Below are 20,674 nucleotides of genomic sequence, written 5' to 3'. Positions count from 1 at the left end.
ACTCAAATTAAGTAACGTAGAACTGCATTGGCTGTGCTGAATAAATGCTAGCTGTTGAGGTATAGAGTGAATTAAGTTGTATGCGTTTAATTTTGTGTGTTGAAAAAAATCAGAGTGAATTGCCTCCCACGGACCTGTTCTGTTAACAACAGTGCCTAAGGAGCCTTACTCATGGTGCCTGCAATTATAGAGGTGTAATTGTTACAGAAAGGTTGGTGCCAAGCCACTTGGGGATTGTTTTTTTAATGGGGAAGAAGGAAAATGCATGACTTACTAGTTTGTAATGTTTGTTAGACTATTGTGCTAAAAAAGAGCTTTCAGCTCAGCAAAGCTTCTCAGAAAGCCTCCACAAATCTGTGCATTGGAACAGAATTGTGCCCAACAAATGCAGAGATCCAACCCCTGGCCAAATAGTGTGGAATTTCAAGGAAGCCAAAACAACTAGCAAAACATTCAAAGCATTTTTTATGCCCCTAGGTTAATGCTTAGGAGGGGTTGACGCTCGGTGGTGGAGTAGATACTTAGAAGAAGCAAACCTCATATTGAATCAGACCCTTGGCCCATCAAGGTCAGTCTTATAGAATCATAGAATCATAGGGTTGGAAGGTACCTCTAGGTTCATCTAGTCCACCCCCTGCACAATACAGTAAATTCACAAATATCTCCCCTGACTGCCCCAGTGACCCCTGCTCCATGCCCAGAAGATGGTGAAACACCTCCAGTATCCCTAGCCAAACCAGCCTATGGAAAACCGCCACCAGACCCCAAGGTGGTGATCAGCTCCACCTTGGGCATGTAAGAAGGGCCACGAAAACCAAGCACTGATGCAACCCTGTCTGACCTCCCCCTCACGATCTGCCCAGGCTCACTGAATCAGCATTGCTGTCATATGGCCATCTAGCCTCTGCTTAAAAACCTCCAAAGAAGGAGAGCCCAGCACCTCCCGAGGAAGCCTGTTCCACTGAGGGACTGCTCTAACTGTCAGGAAGTTCTTCCTAATGTTTAGCTGAATGTTCTTTTGATTCAATTACGAGACATTGGTTCTGGTCCGAGCTTCTGCAGCAGTGGAAAACAACTCCATGCCATCATCTATATTGCAGCCCTTCAAGTACTTGAAGATGGTTAACATATCACACGATGGTTATTTTGTCTAAACAAACTGGCCAGTGACTCTCTAGGGTCTCGGGCCGAGGTCTTTCATATCACCTACTATGTACATATGTATCATTGAGTCGTAACCGACATAATGGTGACCCCAGCAAGGGTTGTTCAAGCCAAGTGAGAAGCAGTGTTTGTTTGCCATGGCCCTTCTCTGCAGAGTGTTCCTTGATGGTCCCTCATCCAGGGCTCATTTCGAGGGGGAACATGCAGGAGCGCAGTTCTGGCAGTTCCCCAAAAAGGTCACATGTCAGGTGGCCCCGCCCACCTGACTCTCGGCCATTTTGGGCCAGTTTCAGCCTGGATTGGGGCCGAAACAGCCCGGATTGGGCCTCTGACAGGTGGTGGATCACTCTTCCGCTCAGCAGCGGCCCGATCCTGACCATTTTGCGCCCCTTTTCAGCCATTTTCAGCCCCCTTTTGCCATTTTGGGCTCAATTTCAGCCCTGAATGGCCGGGATTGGGTCCAAAACATCCAGGTTAGGTGATGTCAGGGGGTGTGGCATATGCAAATCAGTTATGCCAATGGCACACTTCTGGTGATGTCAAGGGGCGTGACATATGCTAATGAGCTATGCTAATGAGCTCCTCCAGCTCTTTTTCTACAAAATGACCCCACCCTCATCCATTTACCAACCCTGTTTAGCTTCTGAGATCTGATAAGATCGGGCTATACCAGTGCTGCCTGCACCTGCTACCTGATCCTTTTATTGTTAGATAGAAACTGGAACCTTCTTCATGAAAAACAGATGATCTGCCATCAAGCTACAATATCACTCCCACATTCAGAAGGTACCAGGATCGCCACTTGTCATCTCTGGCTAAAAGATCTTCGGGTAGCACAACTGGAAAGATCTTTCTCTGCCCAAATCCTGGAATGCAGGTTCAGATCTGCCAATGACGGGTGAGGGGAACCAATCATTTGATTCGGTGTAAAACAGCATCAGCGAACATTAGGATTTTCCACTTTTGCCTAAAACAAACGTTAAGGAAAGACCGGGGGGAAGCCTGGGTGATTTCGAGGACAATGTCTCTTCACCCATCAATTCTTCGTGGAAGTGAGAGACTTGGAAAATGAAAGAGGAGCCCTAATGAAATCCAGAAGAGAAAGAGGAGGAAAGATGTAACAACAAACCTCCCTAAATAGGGAAAACACCAGCCACGACAGAAAATTTTGCTCTCTCAGAAAGACACTCTGTTTCTCTTGCTGTCCTGAATCTGCTCATTATGCATTTCCTTTGAAGGGCTGGTGACGCCCCCTCCATTTCTCCTTCCCTCTCTCCCTGCCATCTCTTGTCATATCTCCAGAGATGGGCCTGAATTAACAAGCACCTCTTTTCTTCTTTCAAGCACACACACACACAATGTTTCTTCCTCAGAGAGGGAAATGCATCTTCAAAAGGAAAGAGAGAGCATCAAGGAGCGATGCGCCCGGCCTGAGAGAGGCTTTCTGAGGCAAAATGCTAGCCGCTCATTATATCATTAGCCAATTATGTCCTTAATCAATGCAATAAAGCAAGGCTTCCAGCTGTGAGTCACCCGGGTGATACGAAGATCCTTGGTTTGTTTTGTCATCTGGATCGGAACTGATTTAGTGCCTGAACTATTTTGATCGCTGTTTGGGATGGCTGGCCTAAAAAAAAATGACTTGCTCATATATTACGGGAGCCAGGGAAACACAGCTGAAAATGATGGTTTTAACCTACAAAATTCTCCATGGCTTGTCCCTACCAAGCCACCATAGATCTGATACACATCATTTCCTGCCAAATCAGCAGCGTTTTAATTTGACTCTCCGCCCTCCCAAGGACTGTAGGACACACCATATCAAAAGTTCTGTGAAGCCTCACCAGCAACGTTGGCATCATTCTCAGCCCAGATACGTGCGTTCAAACCTGCACCAGTTCTGCCAAGATATAGAGTGACGTGGCCACCTTGAACAGCCTGCTTGGGGTATCACTGAAGGCAGCAAATTCCCAGTTATTTCATTTTTAGTTGTGGGTATAATGATTTCAGTAGGAAAGAGGTGCTGTTTGGATTTTCTCCCTGAATCATTCCGCAAGCTGTAAGTAGACAGCCAGTATGAGAGATAGGCCTGGCAACCAGAGGGAGATTGGGGGGGGGAGAAATGTGGGAGGGGGCATCATGTGACCACTACGTCACTTCCAGGGAAAACCCAGATGTGACATAGGGTAGCTCTAGGAATCTCTGGAAACTCTATGGTAGAACCATATTCTGGCAGCAATAACAACAACAACAACAATTTATATTCCGCCCATCAGGACAACTTAACGCCCACTCAGAACAGTTTACAAAGTGTGTTATTATTATTCTCACAACAATCACCCTGTGAGGTGGGTGGGGCTAAGAGAACTCTGAGAGAGCTGTGACTGACCCAAGGCCACCCAGCTGGCTCCAAGCGGAGGAGTGGGGAATCAAATCTGGTTCTCCGGATTAGAGTCCTGCTGCTCTTAATCACTACACCAACCTGGTATAGAGCTACGCTGCCCCACTTCTGGGTTTCCCCCAGAAGTGACATAGCAGTGCACATTACACTATTTTTTTACCACTTAGATTGGTGGTGGCAAGATAACTGCTGTGAGGAGGTCTCTCTCAATAGCAGGAGGCCTGGCTGTCCTAATGAGAGTCAGTGTGGTGTAGTGGTTAGTGTAGTGATTAGAGTATCAGACTAGGATCAGGTATGAATCCCCACTCTGCTGGGTAACCTTGAGCCAGTCACATGTTCTCAGCCTAACCTACCTGACAGGGTTATGGTGAGGATAAAATGGATAAGAGAAAAATGCATGTAAGCTGCCTTGGGTCTGCATTGTGGATCAAGATAGGTGATCAACAAAGTAAAAAAAAACACATTTATGACCAAATGCAAACAGCCAGTCCAGGCAGTGCATAGCTCAGTGCAGAGGGTGCCTTTTGAGGCAGTATTGTGTAGTGGTTAGAGTGTGGGATTCCCTACTCTGCCATGAAGCTTACTGGATGGACTTGGATCAGTCACTCCCTAATCTTCCTCAAAGAGTTATTGTGAACATCAAATGGTGGAGGAAGAACCCTCTGCACCGCCCTGCACTCCTCGAAGGAAAGGCAAGGTAAAATGCCCTAAATCTGACCCCAGAGTATTATAAGGAAAATTTGACCGAAGCGACCCAAAAAATTCAACCATGCTGCAAATGTCCCTCCATTGCATGCTCTTGTTACCAAGCAGACGGGGTGGATTTTAGTTGGGGGTTTTGTTTAAAATTCTTACACTGCACTCCTAAAAACGCTTTCCTGGGAACAAGCCACATTGAATAAAACTGAGTAACATTCTGAGTAGACCTCTTTAGGATGACAGTGTTACTTACCTAACATTTTTGCAAGCAGCCTTGAAAGTGCAATCCTAAGGATGTGAACTCAAAAGTCACCTTGTCTGCAAATGGTATGATGATGATGATGATGATGATGATGATGATGATGATAAACGTGCTGATATACTGCTCTTCTAGACAGATTAGTGCCTCGCCTAGAGCCGTAAACAAGTGAAGCTCTTATTATTATCCCCACAATGCAGCTGGGGTGCTGGGGCTGAGAGGAGTGGCTTACCCAAGGCCACCTACTGAGCTCATGGCAGCAGTGGGATTTGAACCAGTAGAGTGCAGACATGTGAAATGGCATACTGAAAAACCAACTCCTTCAGGAGGATTTGGGAGGATGTCCACAAATCAAATGCTGTGGGCTGGGGAGATAGCCTGCTCATGGAGGCTTTTCTTATACATCATCAGAGAGCTGAGTGAGCGCACCTTATTTAAATCTAATGCCTCCTGAAGTGCATCTCAGTCCAACAAGCACAACCAGGATTGTCTGTTTCTTTTCAGGAAGAGATGCTTTGCACAATGTGACCGGGGCTGTTTCCACACGGCTTACCTTATCCTGCAAAACAGCGAAATCTCACGCAAAATCTCGTGAGAAGACTCTGTTATCGCGTCTTCTCGCACGATAACAGCATCTTCGCGCGAGATTTCGCTATTTTGCAGAATAAGGTAAGCCGTGTGGAAACGGCCCTGGTTTCTCTCTCTCACACACACATCCTATATTCCAATTAAAATGAAAATATCCAAGCCAATTTAAAATACAAATCTAATAACAAACAAAAATATAATAAAAGAGCAATAAGCATAACAAAGGCACCCGCTAAAAACACATCAGACAACAGCAAGAGTTCTCATTAAAAGCAGGTAACAGCTGTCTTAAAGCTCCAGAGAATACAGTGGTCTTTGCCTGGTGCCTAAAGCCAACAGGATAGGCGCCTGATGGATGTCCTTGGAGAGAAGATTCCTAAACCACAATGCTGCTTCGGTGGAGGAAAGTTTTATGTGTACCTGGACACACAGAATTAGGGGGTATCTGGGTATATTTAACCCCATGAGGGTAACAAGAGATGTCTCTCTGTCATCCCACACAAAATCTGATATTTGGCACAGAATAAGAATACCTGTCTATTTCATTCATGGTCCACCTTTCTCAATACAACTCAAGATGGATGACAAATTTTTTTTAAAAAATTCAATCACACACCATAAGCCATCCAATGAATGCAACAGGATTGGGATTACAGAACTGGAAATCAATGCAAGCAAAATAAGACATCATGACACACCATCATGCGGAAAGCGGGTTACAAAGGCAGCAGTAAAAACAAAGCAATACACACAATAAACACTACATAAAGACTACAACCCTGTTCCCTTATAAAAGCAACCTCCTAAACTCTTCCATTACACTACAGTTCTTCTGACCCCTTCACAAGAATGCCCTCCTAATCTTGATTCTCAGCTTGGCTTTTTAAAATACTAATATTTTGCAATCAAGGTTTCAGAAGGGCATTTGAGAAGTGGGTGTGCATCAATGTCTTATGTCTGGGGAGGGGGCAGAACAACTGTGCTGTGCAATACTTTTCATCTTTCTCCTTCATATCTTTAAGTCGTGTCCGTCCATCATGCCACCTCTTGCATCTTTCCTCTTGCCTTGACAACACTGTGAAATAGAAAGTCTTGGAAACTGCTCTGTTCGAGTGAAAGCGGCAGGAGTGGGTTGGGGAAGGGGAGACAGCTCAAACTATGCAAGAGGAGAAAATATGAGCAAAACCAGTATGGCTGATAGGCTGACAGCTTGAGAAAAGTATCGCTGTGGGTTGGGACTAGAGATGGGCACGAACAGCAATACGAAAAAAAAGCTACAAACAGCCCAATCTGCTGTTCATGAGCAAGCTGTTTGTGAGGCCCCATTCTAAACGAACAGGTGGTCGTTACAAGCCTTGTTTGTTGCTGTTCGTCAAACCAGACAGTCTGGGACCTACAATCAATTCCCTTGGCAACTTAGGCAGGGATTGTCTGAACTCTGTCTGAACTCCTGCTGTTGCCCTGGAAACCCCAATCTCAGCCCAATTTAGCTTGATAGGCAGGTTTTCCTTTCAAGTGTGGAGCTCCAAATTTGTTACAACAAGGGAGCAAAGACCAGGGGGAAGCAGGGAGGGGGGCTCCCAGCTCTGACTTTGCAGACAGTGGAAAGGGAGAGACAGTTGCTGTTGGCATTTTGATAGAGTGCATTACAGCTTGAATTTTCTTTTGTGTGTGGTGGGATAGGGATCTACCCCTTCAAGTTCCAGGGCTGCTGCCAGGCTCTGGGCCAAGCTATTATTTATTATTGGTACCTTTTCTGGTGCCTGTTCAGGTCATGTTTCTGGGAGTGGTGCAGTAGGGATCTTGACTTGGATGATGGCTGGAGGACAGCCTGCTGGCCCCCATGAACAGCCAACCACGAACATGTTCGTGAACAGGGCCATGTCCGTGGTTGTTCGTGAGTCCCTGTTCATGGATGGCAACGAACAACGAACATCATGTTGGGTTTTTTTTCTGTTTGTGCCCATCTCTAGTTGGTACCCTGATCACCGTAGCACTTTCTGTCCTACATCATGAAAGAAACAGTAATGGCAGACACCCCTACACAAATGAGCCTGAATTACTGTCTTTAAGCAGCCCATCAGGTCCTGGGGGAGGTGACCCACCCCTCTTGGCTGAATGGAGGGGGCAAGTGTGTGTCTGAGTGAAAAGGAAATACACTTTGGATGCTGAAAGAGGCCGTTTTCGTACACCTGTTAATGCCTCCGGAAAATCGAACAAAACTCGTGGCACGATGGCATCGTCATGGCACAATTTCCCGTTTAATGGCGTGATGATGTCAGAAATCGCGCCGTTAAACTGGACATCGCACTATGAAGACACCGTTGTGCTGTGAGTTTTGCGTGATTTTCTGGAGGTTTTAGCCATTTGAAAACGGCCAGAGACATGCTGCCATGGTGTGGATCACGTTCTCTTGCTCTTTCTCTGGGGATCTGATGTGGATCTGCTGCCCTGCAGGTGTTCCTTATATTCTGGTGGTGGTGGACAGTGCCATCAAGTCATTGATCACTTATGGTGATGCCTGGTGGGGTTTTCATGGCAAGAGACTAACAGAGGTGGTTTGCCATTGCCTGCCTCTGCAAACCTGCATTGGCAGTCTCCCACCCAATTACTACCATTTGTCTTCTACTTGTATATTTATAAATAAAGCAATTACTACAGAAAAACCATAATCTTCCAGTGTTTTCTCCTCCAGAGGGAATAACCCAGGGTAAACACTAGCCCAAGGAACTTCTCACCACTTGGAAAAAATACGGCGTGTTTAAAAGTATTGAATTTGGGCATGAAAAAGCAGGTTAAAATCTTTCTTCCTGGAAGATCTCATGCGTTTTAGCCCAGGCATGCACTTTACAGGGTAATTGTGAAGATCTATGAGCGGAACTACAAGTGACGCCTGACACAGGTTGGACACTTGCCAGCTTCCCTCAAGTTTTGATGGGAAATGTAGGCAGCCTGGCGGAATGTTGGACAAGTGACAGTTGAAAAGTCCATCGGACAGCAGTCAGAGAGCCAATCTGCAAGACTAGGATGCCTACATTTCCCATCAAAACTTGAGGGAAGCTAACAAGTGTCCAACCTGTGCTTTTTGTCACTTGTAGTTCCGCTCTATATGTTGCATAGTGGTTAGAGTGTCAAAGGAGGATCTGGAATGCCCGGGTTTGAATCCCTGCTCTGCCAATAAAGCTTGCTGTATAACCTGGAGCCAGTCAAACGCTCTCAGCCTAACCTACCTCGCAGGGCTGTTGTGAAGATAAAATGGAGGAGAGGAGAAGGATGTGAACCACTTTGAGTATCCATTGGGAAGAAAGGTGGGGTATAAATAAATAAATAAATAAATAAATAAATAAATAAATAAATAAATAAATATTCATCTGTATGTCTGCCTAGACGGGGGGCAATATAAAGCACAGATAAATGCAATCCTGATACGGTGTCCCAAGATGGTCAGGTTTGGAAAGAAATGTAGGTTTTAAAAAAACCCTACTATATGTAAGTATTTTTTCATATTCAGAATTCTGAGGGTTTTTTTAAAAAAAAAATAGTGACTTCCTTTGGAAGGAGTTTAATTTAATTTGTATACTTATTTGTTAGACTACGGTTGTCAGTCTCTGTTTTCACCCACTCTGTTTATACCCAATTCTTTGTTCCAGCTGCAACTCTGCCCAAGAGGTGGGTGCTCGGGAATTCACAGCAGTAATCTACCTTGACGCCATTTCAGAAACTGACTTTCATGTTTTGTCCCCCCCCTTTCCCCCCCAGCTATTGACCTGCTATACTGGCGTGACATCAAACAGACGGGCATTATGTTTGGGAGCATCCTGCTGTTGCTGTTCTCCCTGACCCAGTTCAGCGTTGTCAGCGTGATCGCTTACCTGGCGCTAGCGGCTCTCTCGGCCACCATTAGCTTCAGAATCTACAAGTCAGTCCTACAGGCCGTGCAGAAAACAGATGAAGGTCACCCATTCAAGTGAGTGCTCTGTGAGCTTGCTGCAGGAGTTTTGTTTTGCAAAAGCAAGAAAGGTGAAGGAAGGGACACGTTGCCCGAGTTATCCCCCTGCTTGCAGTCTCCCACTAGGATTGCCAGCTCTAGGTTGGGAAATTCCTGGAGATTTGTAGTGTAGGGGCTAGAGTGACAGAGGATCTGGGCGACCCAGGTTCAATTCCCCCCTCTGCCATGGAAGCTCGTTGGGTGACTTTGAGCCAATCACACACTCTCAACCTAACCGATCTCACAGGGTTTGTTGTGAGGGAAACAATGGAGGCGAGAATGATGTAAGCTGCATTGGGAGAAAGTTGGGATATAAATGAAGATAGATAAAAATAAAATAAATTTGGCAGTGGAGCCTGGGGAAGGTGGAGTTTGGGAAGATGTTATGCCACAGAGTCTGTACTTCAAAGCTGCCATTTCCCCCAGGGGAACTAATCTCTGTAGTCCGGAGATCAATTATAACTCTGGAGGTTGGCAACTGTACCTGCTACCTGGAGGTTGGCAGCTGTACCTGTCACGTTCCCTGCCAGTTCCAGGTATCTTAAAAACGAATCATATCTCCTCCTTAAGCTACTAGGCAGCCTGGCCAAGGCCGAGGCTTGGAAGTCTGAGGGCCGAGCAGAAGAAAAAGGTCTCCCAGGATGTGGACAAAAACTGACAAGGCAAGTGCTGTAGGCGCTGCCGTGCCCTGATCAGGGTGGCCATCTATGGATGACAAAAAAAAAGGAGGGGAGGGGGACAAATGGGCAAAATTTGTATGTGCCAATTTACATTCATTATGCTAATTTACTCTTAATTGCTGTAATTTAAGTAGAAACACAATTCCCCGTACTGCCAGCTCTGTCCACTGTCCAGCTGTGGGTAGAGAATTCTTCCAGCCGCCCCAACCCATCCTGCTGTCCCTTCTTTGGGCTCTTCATCTTGAATTTATCCCACACAGTGTGGTCAGTTTGTTGTTCCCTCCGCAGGAGGCTCTGGATCCCTTGTGGCTGGTCAGGGATCCAGCCTTCCCAGCCACCTCTGTCCGATGTTGTTTATATTTATTTGCTTCATTTAATACTTCACCTTTCTCCACAACGGGGACCCCAAGTAGCTTATATGGTTCCGCCATTTTATCCTTGCAATAACCCTGTGAGGTAAGGTTAGGTTGAGAGAGTGTGACTGGCCCAAGGTCACCCACGGCACGTTCATGGCAGAGAATCTAATCCGTATCCTAGTCCAACCACACACTACACTGTGCCGGCTTCTGTTCTGGAACGGAAGCAACATCCAGACATTTTCGAGCCAAAATTAGATGCAACGTGTGACATGAGTCGGGGCACGGGTGCCCAACCAAACTTGCTGGTGCCGATGAGTTTCTCAACGAGAGACTTCTTATATGAAGATGCTCAAGTGTAGGGAGATGCAATATTAGCTGGGAAGCGTAGTTTTAAAAGATCGCTCCTTGGAGACGAAGATGAAATTAACAAACCCTCTGAGGAGCGATTTTTGCTGGATCTGTCCAAAAGATACACAGAGAGCGAGAGAGCGAGAGAGAGTGCTTTGATGGCTGCGAGGCTGTGGCAAGCCCTTGTCTGGACACATGCCCCTCTTCTCTGCCTCTCCAGCACAGCAGATCTAGGCTGGAGCCATGGCAAGCGGCACTTTTCTCCTCCTCCTCCTCCTCCTCCTCCTCCTCCTTCTCCCCCTCCTCTCCCCTCTCTCTCTCTTTTGCACTGAGAGCCAAGCTACAAGTGATGTAGTGATCTAGTGGAGGGCAAGTGGAGGGCAAGTGAACAGGGAGGAATACACATGAGTCTGTTCACTTGCCAGGCAAGTGTAATTCGTCACTTGTAGCTTGGCTCTCAGAAAGGCTGTCTCTCTTTCTCTCTCGCTAGGGACCATAGATTTCACCACTATGTTGCCTTACATATTATCTGTTGCTTTAAATTTGTACTCCTATATACTACTTGTGCTTCATGTTGTCTAATGTTAGTCCTAGAATTGATTATGTTCTGTTTCAGCAATTCTTCAACTCTGTATTGGATCCTTGCTAATGCTGTATCTTTGTAAACTTCTATTTTATATATCCTATGGCATTGTCTATGGAAATGTCCTTGGCACTGTACGGAAATGCCCTTGATACTGATTGTACTAATCTCACTCTATGTAATCTGCCTTGAGTCTCAGTGAGAAAGGTGGACTATAAATGACATAAACAAACAAACAAACAAATTTCTTTTAAGCTGCTCCAAAGTCTGGCCAAAAGGCAAAGTTGCAAAATGAGGTTTCTGATGCCCTGCAATGCACCACAGTGAAGCTCACCTTTGGCAGGTGTTCGCGGAGGAAGGGAAGAAGGGAAAGGTGGGGGAGAGAAAAGGGGGGGAGAAAGAAAGAGGGTTTAATTTAATCTTTGCCTCCAAGGAGCGATCTTTGCTGGCTCTGTCTTTTAAAACTACCTTAGGCCCTTTTCACACTGTTTACGGGGACTTGCAAGAACGCAGAACATGGCGCTACAAACGTGGGAAATCGCGTTTTCTCGCGCAAGATTTGCATGACATTGCGCAAATCTCACACCATGTCGCGCAAATCTCACATGATGTCGCACAAATCTCGTGTGAAAAAACGCAATTTTCCGTGTTTGTAGCGCCATGTTCTGCATCGTTGCGAGTCCCCATAAGCAGTGTGAAAAGGGCCCTAGTGTAGGAAGGTGAAACTACGCTTCCCGGCTAACATTGCGTCTCCCTAAACTTGAGCATTCTCATGTAAGAAGTCTAGTGTAAAGAGAATTGGTAAGAACTGAGTAAGTTACCTGGAAAGCAATCCATTCACCTCCAGAGTACTGCAAGAAAGGAGGGACTTCCAGTTTCTCTCTCATACCATTTTCACCAGCATTGCTGAGTGGAGCAACCAAACACTTTCAAGGCACGGTATCCAGTTCTTACAGGTGATGGTGAATCGGGTCAGGCACTTGTGTCCCAATTCACGTCCCTTGTAACATAGAGTTTAGCTCTCAGAGGACAGGCCTCAAAAGGGAATGTGTGTGTGGGGGGCGGGAATGCTGGTGTAATAGATGTGATGCCAGAGCAAACAGAGAGCTCTGATTTCTGAGGTTGTTGCAAGCTGTCAGCACAGCAGCAGGCTACAGTGTGTTGGCCCATTTTGCAAGGATGCTGCCCAACAGCTGTAAGCAGGAGGAACTGTTTTGACAGTCTGTGTATGCTCTATAGCCTGACAATCTCTGCCCTGGAGGATCAGGTGGATGCAACGAAGGGAAAAGAAGACAGACCAGAGAACAGAGTCCTTAGAAACATGACTGCATCTTTATAAGCTAACTTGCCTGTGTGTGTGTGTGTTTCAACAGAAACTACTTGGAGATGGAAATGTCTCTTTCCCAGGAACAGATTCAGAAATACACAGATTGCCTCCAATTGTACGTCAACAACACAGTCAAAGAGCTCCGGAGGCTTTTCCTCGTCCAGGATCTGGTGGATTCCTTAAAAGTAAGTGATCAGAAAAGAGCGGAGAGAGGCTGAAGGAATGAAACTTGGATGAACTTCAGAAGGAAGTCCTACAGTCCTTTGGCTGCTGTGCCAGTAGCCCTTTCAAGGTTTTGAAAACATCTTCCGAGAGAAGGTTTAAAACATTACGGTGTAGCAGATTGAGAGAAATTTCTTTCTGTCTTCCTATTCCAGGTTCTGCCAATAGCTTGGATCTAAACCTTCTTTTCTGCTCGTGCAAAGGCATTTCTCCTCCCACCGTCAACCGTCAGACCCTGCAGCTCTTCCTTGAGGTCCCTGCACCCTTGGGGAAGCAGCATTTCAAGGGACTCAGGGCCAAACTACAAGTGGCGAATGACACAGGTTGGACGCTTGCCAGCTTCCCTCAAGTTTTGGCGGGAAATGTAGGCAGCCTGGCGGAATGTTGGACAAGCGACAGTTGAAAAGTCCATTGGACAGCAGCTGGAGAGCCAAGCTGCAAGACGAGGACGCCTACATTTCCCATCAAAACTTGAGGGAAGCTGACAAGTGTCCAACCTGGGTAAGGCGTCACTTGTAGCTTGGCTCTCAGTGGGAGTTGTTTCTTGGGGCCAAACTACAAGTGACGAATGACATAGGTTGGACAGCTTCCCTCAAGTTTTGGCGGGAAATGTAGGCAGCCTGGCGGAATGTTGGACAAGCGACAGTTGAAAAGTCCATTGGACAGCAGCTGGAGAGCCAAGCTGCAAGACCAGGATGCCTACATTTCCCATCAAAACTTGAGGGAAGCTGACAAGTGTCCAACCTGGGTAAGGCGTCACTTGTAGCTTGGCTCTCAGTGGGAGTTGTTTCTTGGGGCCAAACTACAAGTGACGAATGACATAGGTTGGACAGCTTCCCTCAAGTTTTGGCGGGAAATGTAGGCAGCCTGGCGGAATGTTGGACAAGCGACAGTTGAAAAGTCCATTGGACAGCAGCTGGAGAGCCAAGCTGCAAGACCAGGATGCCTACATTTCCCATCAAAACTTGAGGGAAGCTGACAAGTGTCCAACCTGTGTCAGGCGTCACTTGTAGCTTGGCCCTTAGTAGACTGCAGGGGGGTGGGGGAGAGAGAGCAGGCTGGAAAATTGAATTCCTCTTTCTGATTTCTGCACTTGGGTTAACTTTCAAGCCAAGGCAATGAAACTATTGAGCAGTAAATTCAGGACAGATGAAAGAAATTACTTTGTCAGGCAACGTCTGTAGAATTCACTTCCATAAGATAAACTAATGGCCAGGAATAGCTCGGACATATTCATAGAGGATAGATCCGTCGATGGCTATTAGCCACGAGGGCTAAATGAAGCCTCTTTGTTCAGATGTGGTATGCTGCTGAAGATGCCAGCGCTTGGATCCTATGACCATGTTCCACACTCACTTTGTTCCAGCTGCAGCCCAGCCCAGCTCTTTTGCCACTAGAACATTTGTGTGTGCCAGAGCAATGGTTGTCAATTGCGCAAACAGAAGACATAACCTGAGCGGCAGACACAGCTAAGCACATATAATAATAATGATGATGATGATGATGATAACAATAATCAATAATCAACAACAATCGATTTATATACCATCCTTCAGGACAACTTAACGCCCACTCAGAGCGATTTACAAAGTATGTCATTATTATCCCCACAACAATCACCCTCTGAGGTGGGTGAGGCTGAGAGAGCTCTGGAAGAGCTGTGACTGTCCCAAGGTCACCCAGCTGGCTTCAGGTGGAGGAGTATGGAAAGCGATCATAGGAGCCAAGCCATGGTATTGGGGACGCACCAGAGGAGAAGGCTGTTTACATCATGCCTGACTGTAAATTTCCCAGAGGCATCTGTGCCTACAAAGCTTGTCCTTGGACCAATGGGGTGCTTTTTGCCTTCACCTGATTCAGGCCGCTTCTTGGAATATTGCAAGAAAGGGGATCCCTCAAACACCTAAACTAGATTTGGGGGTCTAGGATAAATGCCACCTGTAATTTAAAGAGAGGGGGGCATTTTATCCTCGTCCCTATCCTCCTATGACCACGAATGCTGCCCCCCAAACATCCTATTATCCTTGTATCAGAGATGGCAGAAATGCCAATGCATCACATATATTTTGGGGGTTTGTCAATGGAAACTAATTATTTATTGATTTTTAAGGCAGTGTAGAATTAAAAGTTACCCACAGGAAAGGTCATCAAGATGTGCCAGTAAATTGGTTTGTTAAGATATTATAGACTGGTTTGTTTTTACTCTACTCTTAAAATCAATGACAGTTCTGCGTTGAAATAAATTATGTCCTATACCAAGAGAAGCTCATTTCTACTGCATGTATAAATTATACAAATTAGTATATATTTGCTTACTTTGCATAATTTGTTCTGCTAGGCACAAGAAGTATGCTGGGCTCTGAAGTTCTGTTATTAAAGATCAGTAAATCCTTGTTAACTCCCATTTCCCTTATATATGCAAACCGTAAGGACTAGAAACTTGGTTTTAAAAAAAGCTGGGACTCTCAGGTTGCTGAATTTGATGTTGACTCCCAAATTCTGAGGTTCCACAGCTGTGGCCAAGAACTCAGAGAGGACACAAAGAACATAAACAAATTGGTTTGAAAGAGCCAACAATGATTATAATATGTTGATGTACAGGCTTAGCTAAATTGATGGGATGATAAACAGTATGCGGATGTGAAAAAGCTAAGTTTTCCAGAGTAATTTGCTGTTCTGCAGTCGAATGTGCTTGTAGGAGTTGTTAATTATTTTATTTTAATTTAGTTTGCAGTACTAATGTGGCTGTTGACTTATGTTGGAGCACTCTTCAATGGCCTGACTCTTCTGATAATGGGTAAAGTGCATCATTTGTTTTAAGATCTCCTGTTTCAATTTAAGGAGCGACATCTTTAGACAAAACAGTACCATCAGCTCCACCAGAATTGTTTCCCTCTGCCTTTCCTAGCAAGCTACCACAAATTGTTTATGTAACAACCAGACTAAATTTTCCACGAATGAAAAGGGACGGGTAATTTTCACCATTTCCCCCTTCCTGCTGCAGACCTCTGGTTTGCCCTTCTTGCAGTTCCTTGGGGTCCCCTGTGTCCCAAGAGCAGTATGACGGGGAGATCGGGGAGCTGCAGTGGGAGGGAAAGAGGGAGGAAATTTCTGTTCTCAGGATGGCTGATTCCGCACATGTTGGATAATGCACTTCCAATCCTCTTTATAGATCATTTGGAATTGATTTTTTCGTGTGCGGAACAAAAAATCCACCTCAAACGATTGATAAAGTACATTGAAAGTGCATTATCCAACGTGTGCGGAATCAGCCAGCGTGTGAACAAACACCATAGTGTGTGTGTAGAGTGCTGTCAAGTCACAACTGACTTATGGCAACCCTGTAGGGATTTCAAGGCAAGACACATCAGGGGTGGTTTGCCATTGCCTGCCTCTGCATAACAACCCTGGATTTCCTTGGTGATCTCCCATCAAGTACTAATCAGAGTAACCTTGCTTAGCTTCTGAGATCGGGCAAGATCGGGCTAGCCTGGGCCATCCAGGTCAAGGAAAGCACATCATAGCTCCCTGTATTGCCAGAAATTTTAATCAGCCTCAAGTTATCCTTGCTTTTACACCTTCCTTGGGCAGGGCACACAATTTGCAGTGTGTGTGACGCACGTATTTATGAAGCTTGGAGATGTTTGGTTAACATTCTTTCTCTTATTCCCTGTCTAGCTGTGGTCTCAATGTTTACTCTACCTGTCGTATATGACAAGTACCAGGTATGTCAAAAAGCCTGATGTACAGCTGTTGATTTGAACAACGATTCTCAAATCATCAAGTAGAGCTCCTCAAGAGACATGGGCAGTTGCCAAGGAAATGTTAACAGCTACGTTTATTGGGCAGTATTTCTCTAATAAAGGCTTTGGGACATAAGAGCCATTGGGGGTCTATATTACCAAGTGAGAATCCTTTTAGCCACCATGGAAATAGCTATGGATAGAAACAGACATTTGCTTGTTGCTGTTCATGTTTTTGGTGCTTTTATACATACCTGCAAAGCCTGTTTGATATTTATTTATTTACTGTTTTATTTGGAAAATGTCTGTGCCGCCTCTCCAGTGAACTTGGATAAGAGATGGCACTCAGATGAAAAGAAATGAGCATATGTCCCCTTGGGCACACCTACACATTTGTTTGCTGCAATTTATGATTGTCAGGGCAGATAGCATACTGCTCTTACACACACAAAAACACACACACACACCCTTGCAAATCCTGTGCCAACGTTGTGCTGATTTTTAATTAGAAATTAAAACGGACTCACTATTGAGTAAACATTGTTAGTTTGCCCCCTCTACTTATGCTCAGTTTGAGCCTGCTTTGACTCTTTGCAAACAGCTCATATCATATTACATTTTTATACAGGACTGTACAGTTTAAAGAGCAGATGTTAAAGATAGCAATAGAAACAATTTTTAAAACAGCAGCATAAAATAATCCAATATTAAAACAGATATGTTAAAGATAGCAATAGAAACAATTTTTAAAACAGCAGCATAAAATAATCCAATATTAAAACAGATAGGCATTCAGTTACATTGACAGTCAAAATCTAAGCTCTGTGTGCTGGTGGAATACCAACATTGGCACGATATCCAATCAAAGAGAGTAATGCAGTCAATAACCTTAAAAAACAAAAAAATCCTGCGTAAATTTACTAATGAGCTTAGTATATCCAATATAATGCAACTCTGTTTATTAACAATTCATAAATGCATTAAACCCACAGTAAGATCACAATTATACAATAGGAATTTCCTCAAGTACTCTTACTCACAGCTGGAACAACAATCCATATGAGTCTACAATACAAGGGACCTCACAACATTTAATCAATAATAACAATAAAGTGCTGGTGCAAAAAGTGCTGTTATATATATATGTCTCTCATTGCATATATATCCTAAAGTGCAAATATATAAATAGCACCATATAACCACAATTCTTTTAAGTGTGATGTATTAGGTCCTGAGCACCAGGTATCCAAGTAGTGAGGGAGAATCCAACTATTATAAATTCATACAGTGAAGACAACCCCAGATGGCTGTGAATAATTCCAAAATGATGAATAATATTCCTCTGATGGGTTGCCTAGATCCTGGTTAATCCCGTTTCAAATTTCATCTTTCCCAAAGAGTACACAGACAAAATTTCCATTAGTGACAAGTCTTTTAAGCACTTAATAGCATCTTCAGTCATTAACATCCACAATGTGACATTCAGTTACATTGCAGTCAAAACCTAAGCTCTGTGTGCTGGTGGAATACCAATACTGGCACGATGGCAGCACAACTAATCAATATCCAGTGCCTTCCCTTCAGAAACATTGACAACAAAGACCCAACTCCATGGAGCTGAGAGCAGAACAGTTGCACCAGAGTCCATAGCAACCCCACCACAACTCACCAATCATGGAGCCGCATGCTAAGGATCCAGCTAACCTATAAAAGTATAAAAATTTAATATTTATTACAAATTGTGTACACAAACACTATAAAATAAAAGTATAAACGTTTAAATATCAGAACTCCTATAAAATACACACAAAGTTAAAAATTCCAGAAAAATTGATGGAGAATCCAACGACCGTATATATACGTATCAAACAAATACTTTATCATGAATAATACAGTATCTAAAAATAAATTGACCAGACACGTTTCGGCCCATATCGGCCTTCCTTGGTGGTCATTAAAATCCTAACTATAACCACACACATCCAGGAATTAATTATTCCAATAATAATTAAAGTTGAATTAAAAATGGATTAAAAACCAGGTGTTGGTATTAAAATAGCTAAAAAAGAAAAATGAAACAAGAATTATTATACATATTTTATTTTAATTTTGCTATTGCTATTTTAATATCAACACCTGGTTTTTAATCAGTTTTTAACTTTGTGTGTATTTTATAGAAGTTCTGATATTTAAACTTTTATATTTTTATTTTATGGTGTTTGTGTACACAATTGGCAATAAATATTAAATTTTTATACTTTTATAGGTTAGCTTGACCCTCTTAGTTCATTCTCCTTTTTAGGCTGAGTTTTAAAACCATTTTCCTTTTGTTTGCAGCATGCTAAGGATGCCACCGTGCCAGTCGTATATAGAAGTAGACAACCAATACGTGTCAGTGGCAGCACATGCAGAAGGGACAAATGAAATACTACACAGGAGAACACAAGAGATTGGGCTATAGCATGCTGCCTTCCCTCTCGCTCAGGCCAATAGGAGCAATAAAATAAATAAAAAATTAAAACAACACAGCATAAAACAGTAATACAATTAAAAATGGAAATTAACTAGTACTAAATCAGCAGGGACAATTATTAGTATTAGTATTAATAGTTGTAATAACAACAACATTGTGCTTATATATCACTTTTCTAGACAGATTAGCGCCCCACTCAGAATGGTGAACAAAGTCAGCGTTATTATTATCCCCACAATACAACTGGGGAGCTCAGGCTGAGAGGAGTGGCTTACCCTAGGTTGCCTGCAGAGCTCATGCTAGTACTGGGATTCGAACCAGCAGGGTACTGATTTGCAACCCAACCACAAAACCACTATGGGATTTTATTTAAGTTGCACAATGAAAAGGCTGCATAATTCTATATGCCATGATAGTGGCAGCTGTAAATCAGCTCTAGCAAGTTATCTTGGTCAGTTTAAGTCTTCAAGCAACTGGACAATATTTCCTTAAAAGGTAGAGCAATCTTAATTTGTTTAAGGCGGTAATACACACTCAGTGGCTTGGGAGCCACATGTGGCTATTTGATATTTCTCCTGTGGTTCTTCTGAGCACTGTTCCTCAGTGTGGCTTCTGCCTCATGTTTCAGGAAAGCAGTCAGGGCCCCTGCCTGGGGGAGCGGGGGGCGCTTGTGGTTGGTCCCACCTTGAAATAGCTGCTGGCTATTTCATGGGTAAGCTGCAGGCCTCATGCCAAGGTTGGTAGCTGCAGGCCTCATGCCAAGGTTGGTAGTAAATGTAGCTCCTTGGTTGATGGTGATTGCAAATGTGGCTCTCTGCAAGTCACATAATGAGTACCTCTGCCAAAACTTTATCAGTTCTGTGAATTGCCTCTGTGAACTCTTTTACCATTTTGATTTCTTTCCTCTAATTTATTTTTTTCATTTTTCCAGGCACAGATTGATCAATATTTGGGACTTGTGAGGACCCACATGAATACTGTTGTGGCAAAGTAAGTCTAAGACAAAGCTTTCCTGGAGGGGGACAGGTAATTCTGAGAGCTACCCATTAAAGAGGGCAAATGTGTCCAGTAGGGCCTGCAATATGGCCCCTACCTAGGCTTACCAAATCTCCCACTGTAGCAGAAGACCTCTTCCCTCCACCTTCAGTCCATACTACTGCATGGTGGAGCAGTGGAGGAAAAAATGGGGGGGAGGGGTCACTTACAGTGCAAAACCGGAAGTGACATCACTACAGAGTTTACAGGGGGGGACGATCCTGGAGAATCATGGTGACATCACTTCTGGTTTTGCTCCTAAACTGATGTGCCCTTAATGTAACGATTCTTTCCCCCCACCTCATCCCTGTGGAGGTCTGAATGTGGAGGCTGAATGTGGACCCTGCTGGTGGTGGCAAGGATCCAGAAGGCAACTGGCCTAGGCTATGCCTCTTGCCCCCTTCTGCAGCGCTTCCTGCCATGCTGGAAACCTCTGGCAAGGAGCTAGTCCTGTGAGTCTGACACACTGAGGTGCACTCTTCCTGGGAGGGCACAGAAAAGCTACGGGTGATCCACGGAGACAAACCTCATCAACCTTCTCTGCGTGTCAGGGCAGCTTGTTGAAGGAGCCACAGGGTTTCTAAACAGGCAGGGCTTTTTATCACCTAACATAACATTTGAGAACAAAATCAACATGACCAAAAGATCATGGATCTCTGCTGTTAAAAGGTAAACTGCTAGCAGGGCCAGTGCGCCCATTGAGGCAGGTCCAGCCCCTGCCTCGAGCGCTGAGGCACCGAAAGGGGTGCTGGAGGGGGCGCCAGGGGCGGGGGTGCGTGCCGCGGAGCTGGTGGTGGCAGCGCTG

General features: G+C 44.6%; 1 protein-coding gene across 2 annotated transcripts in view; it reads left to right on the top strand.

Annotated features, from left to right (window-relative positions):
• Positions 1-20,674, top strand: part of RTN1 (reticulon 1) — a 179,680-nt gene that overhangs the window by 156,643 nt on the left and 2,363 nt on the right. For both annotated transcript variants that reach the window (XM_054971529.1, XM_054971530.1), the window contains 5 exons: positions 8,871-9,078; positions 12,443-12,581; positions 15,346-15,415; positions 16,297-16,343; positions 19,766-19,824. In XM_054971529.1, the coding sequence (XP_054827504.1) occupies positions 8,871-9,078; positions 12,443-12,581; positions 15,346-15,415; positions 16,297-16,343; positions 19,766-19,824 (523 nt within the window). The remainder of the gene's footprint in view (positions 1-8,870; positions 9,079-12,442; positions 12,582-15,345; positions 15,416-16,296; positions 16,344-19,765; positions 19,825-20,674) is intronic.

The sequence above is a fragment of the Eublepharis macularius genome, chromosome 2, assembly GCF_028583425.1.
Source record: "Eublepharis macularius isolate TG4126 chromosome 2, MPM_Emac_v1.0, whole genome shotgun sequence".
Lineage (NCBI taxonomy): Eukaryota > Metazoa > Chordata > Lepidosauria > Squamata > Eublepharidae > Eublepharis > Eublepharis macularius.
Note: the sequence above shows the minus strand (reverse complement) of the source record. Positions and strands in the feature narration are given on the sequence as shown.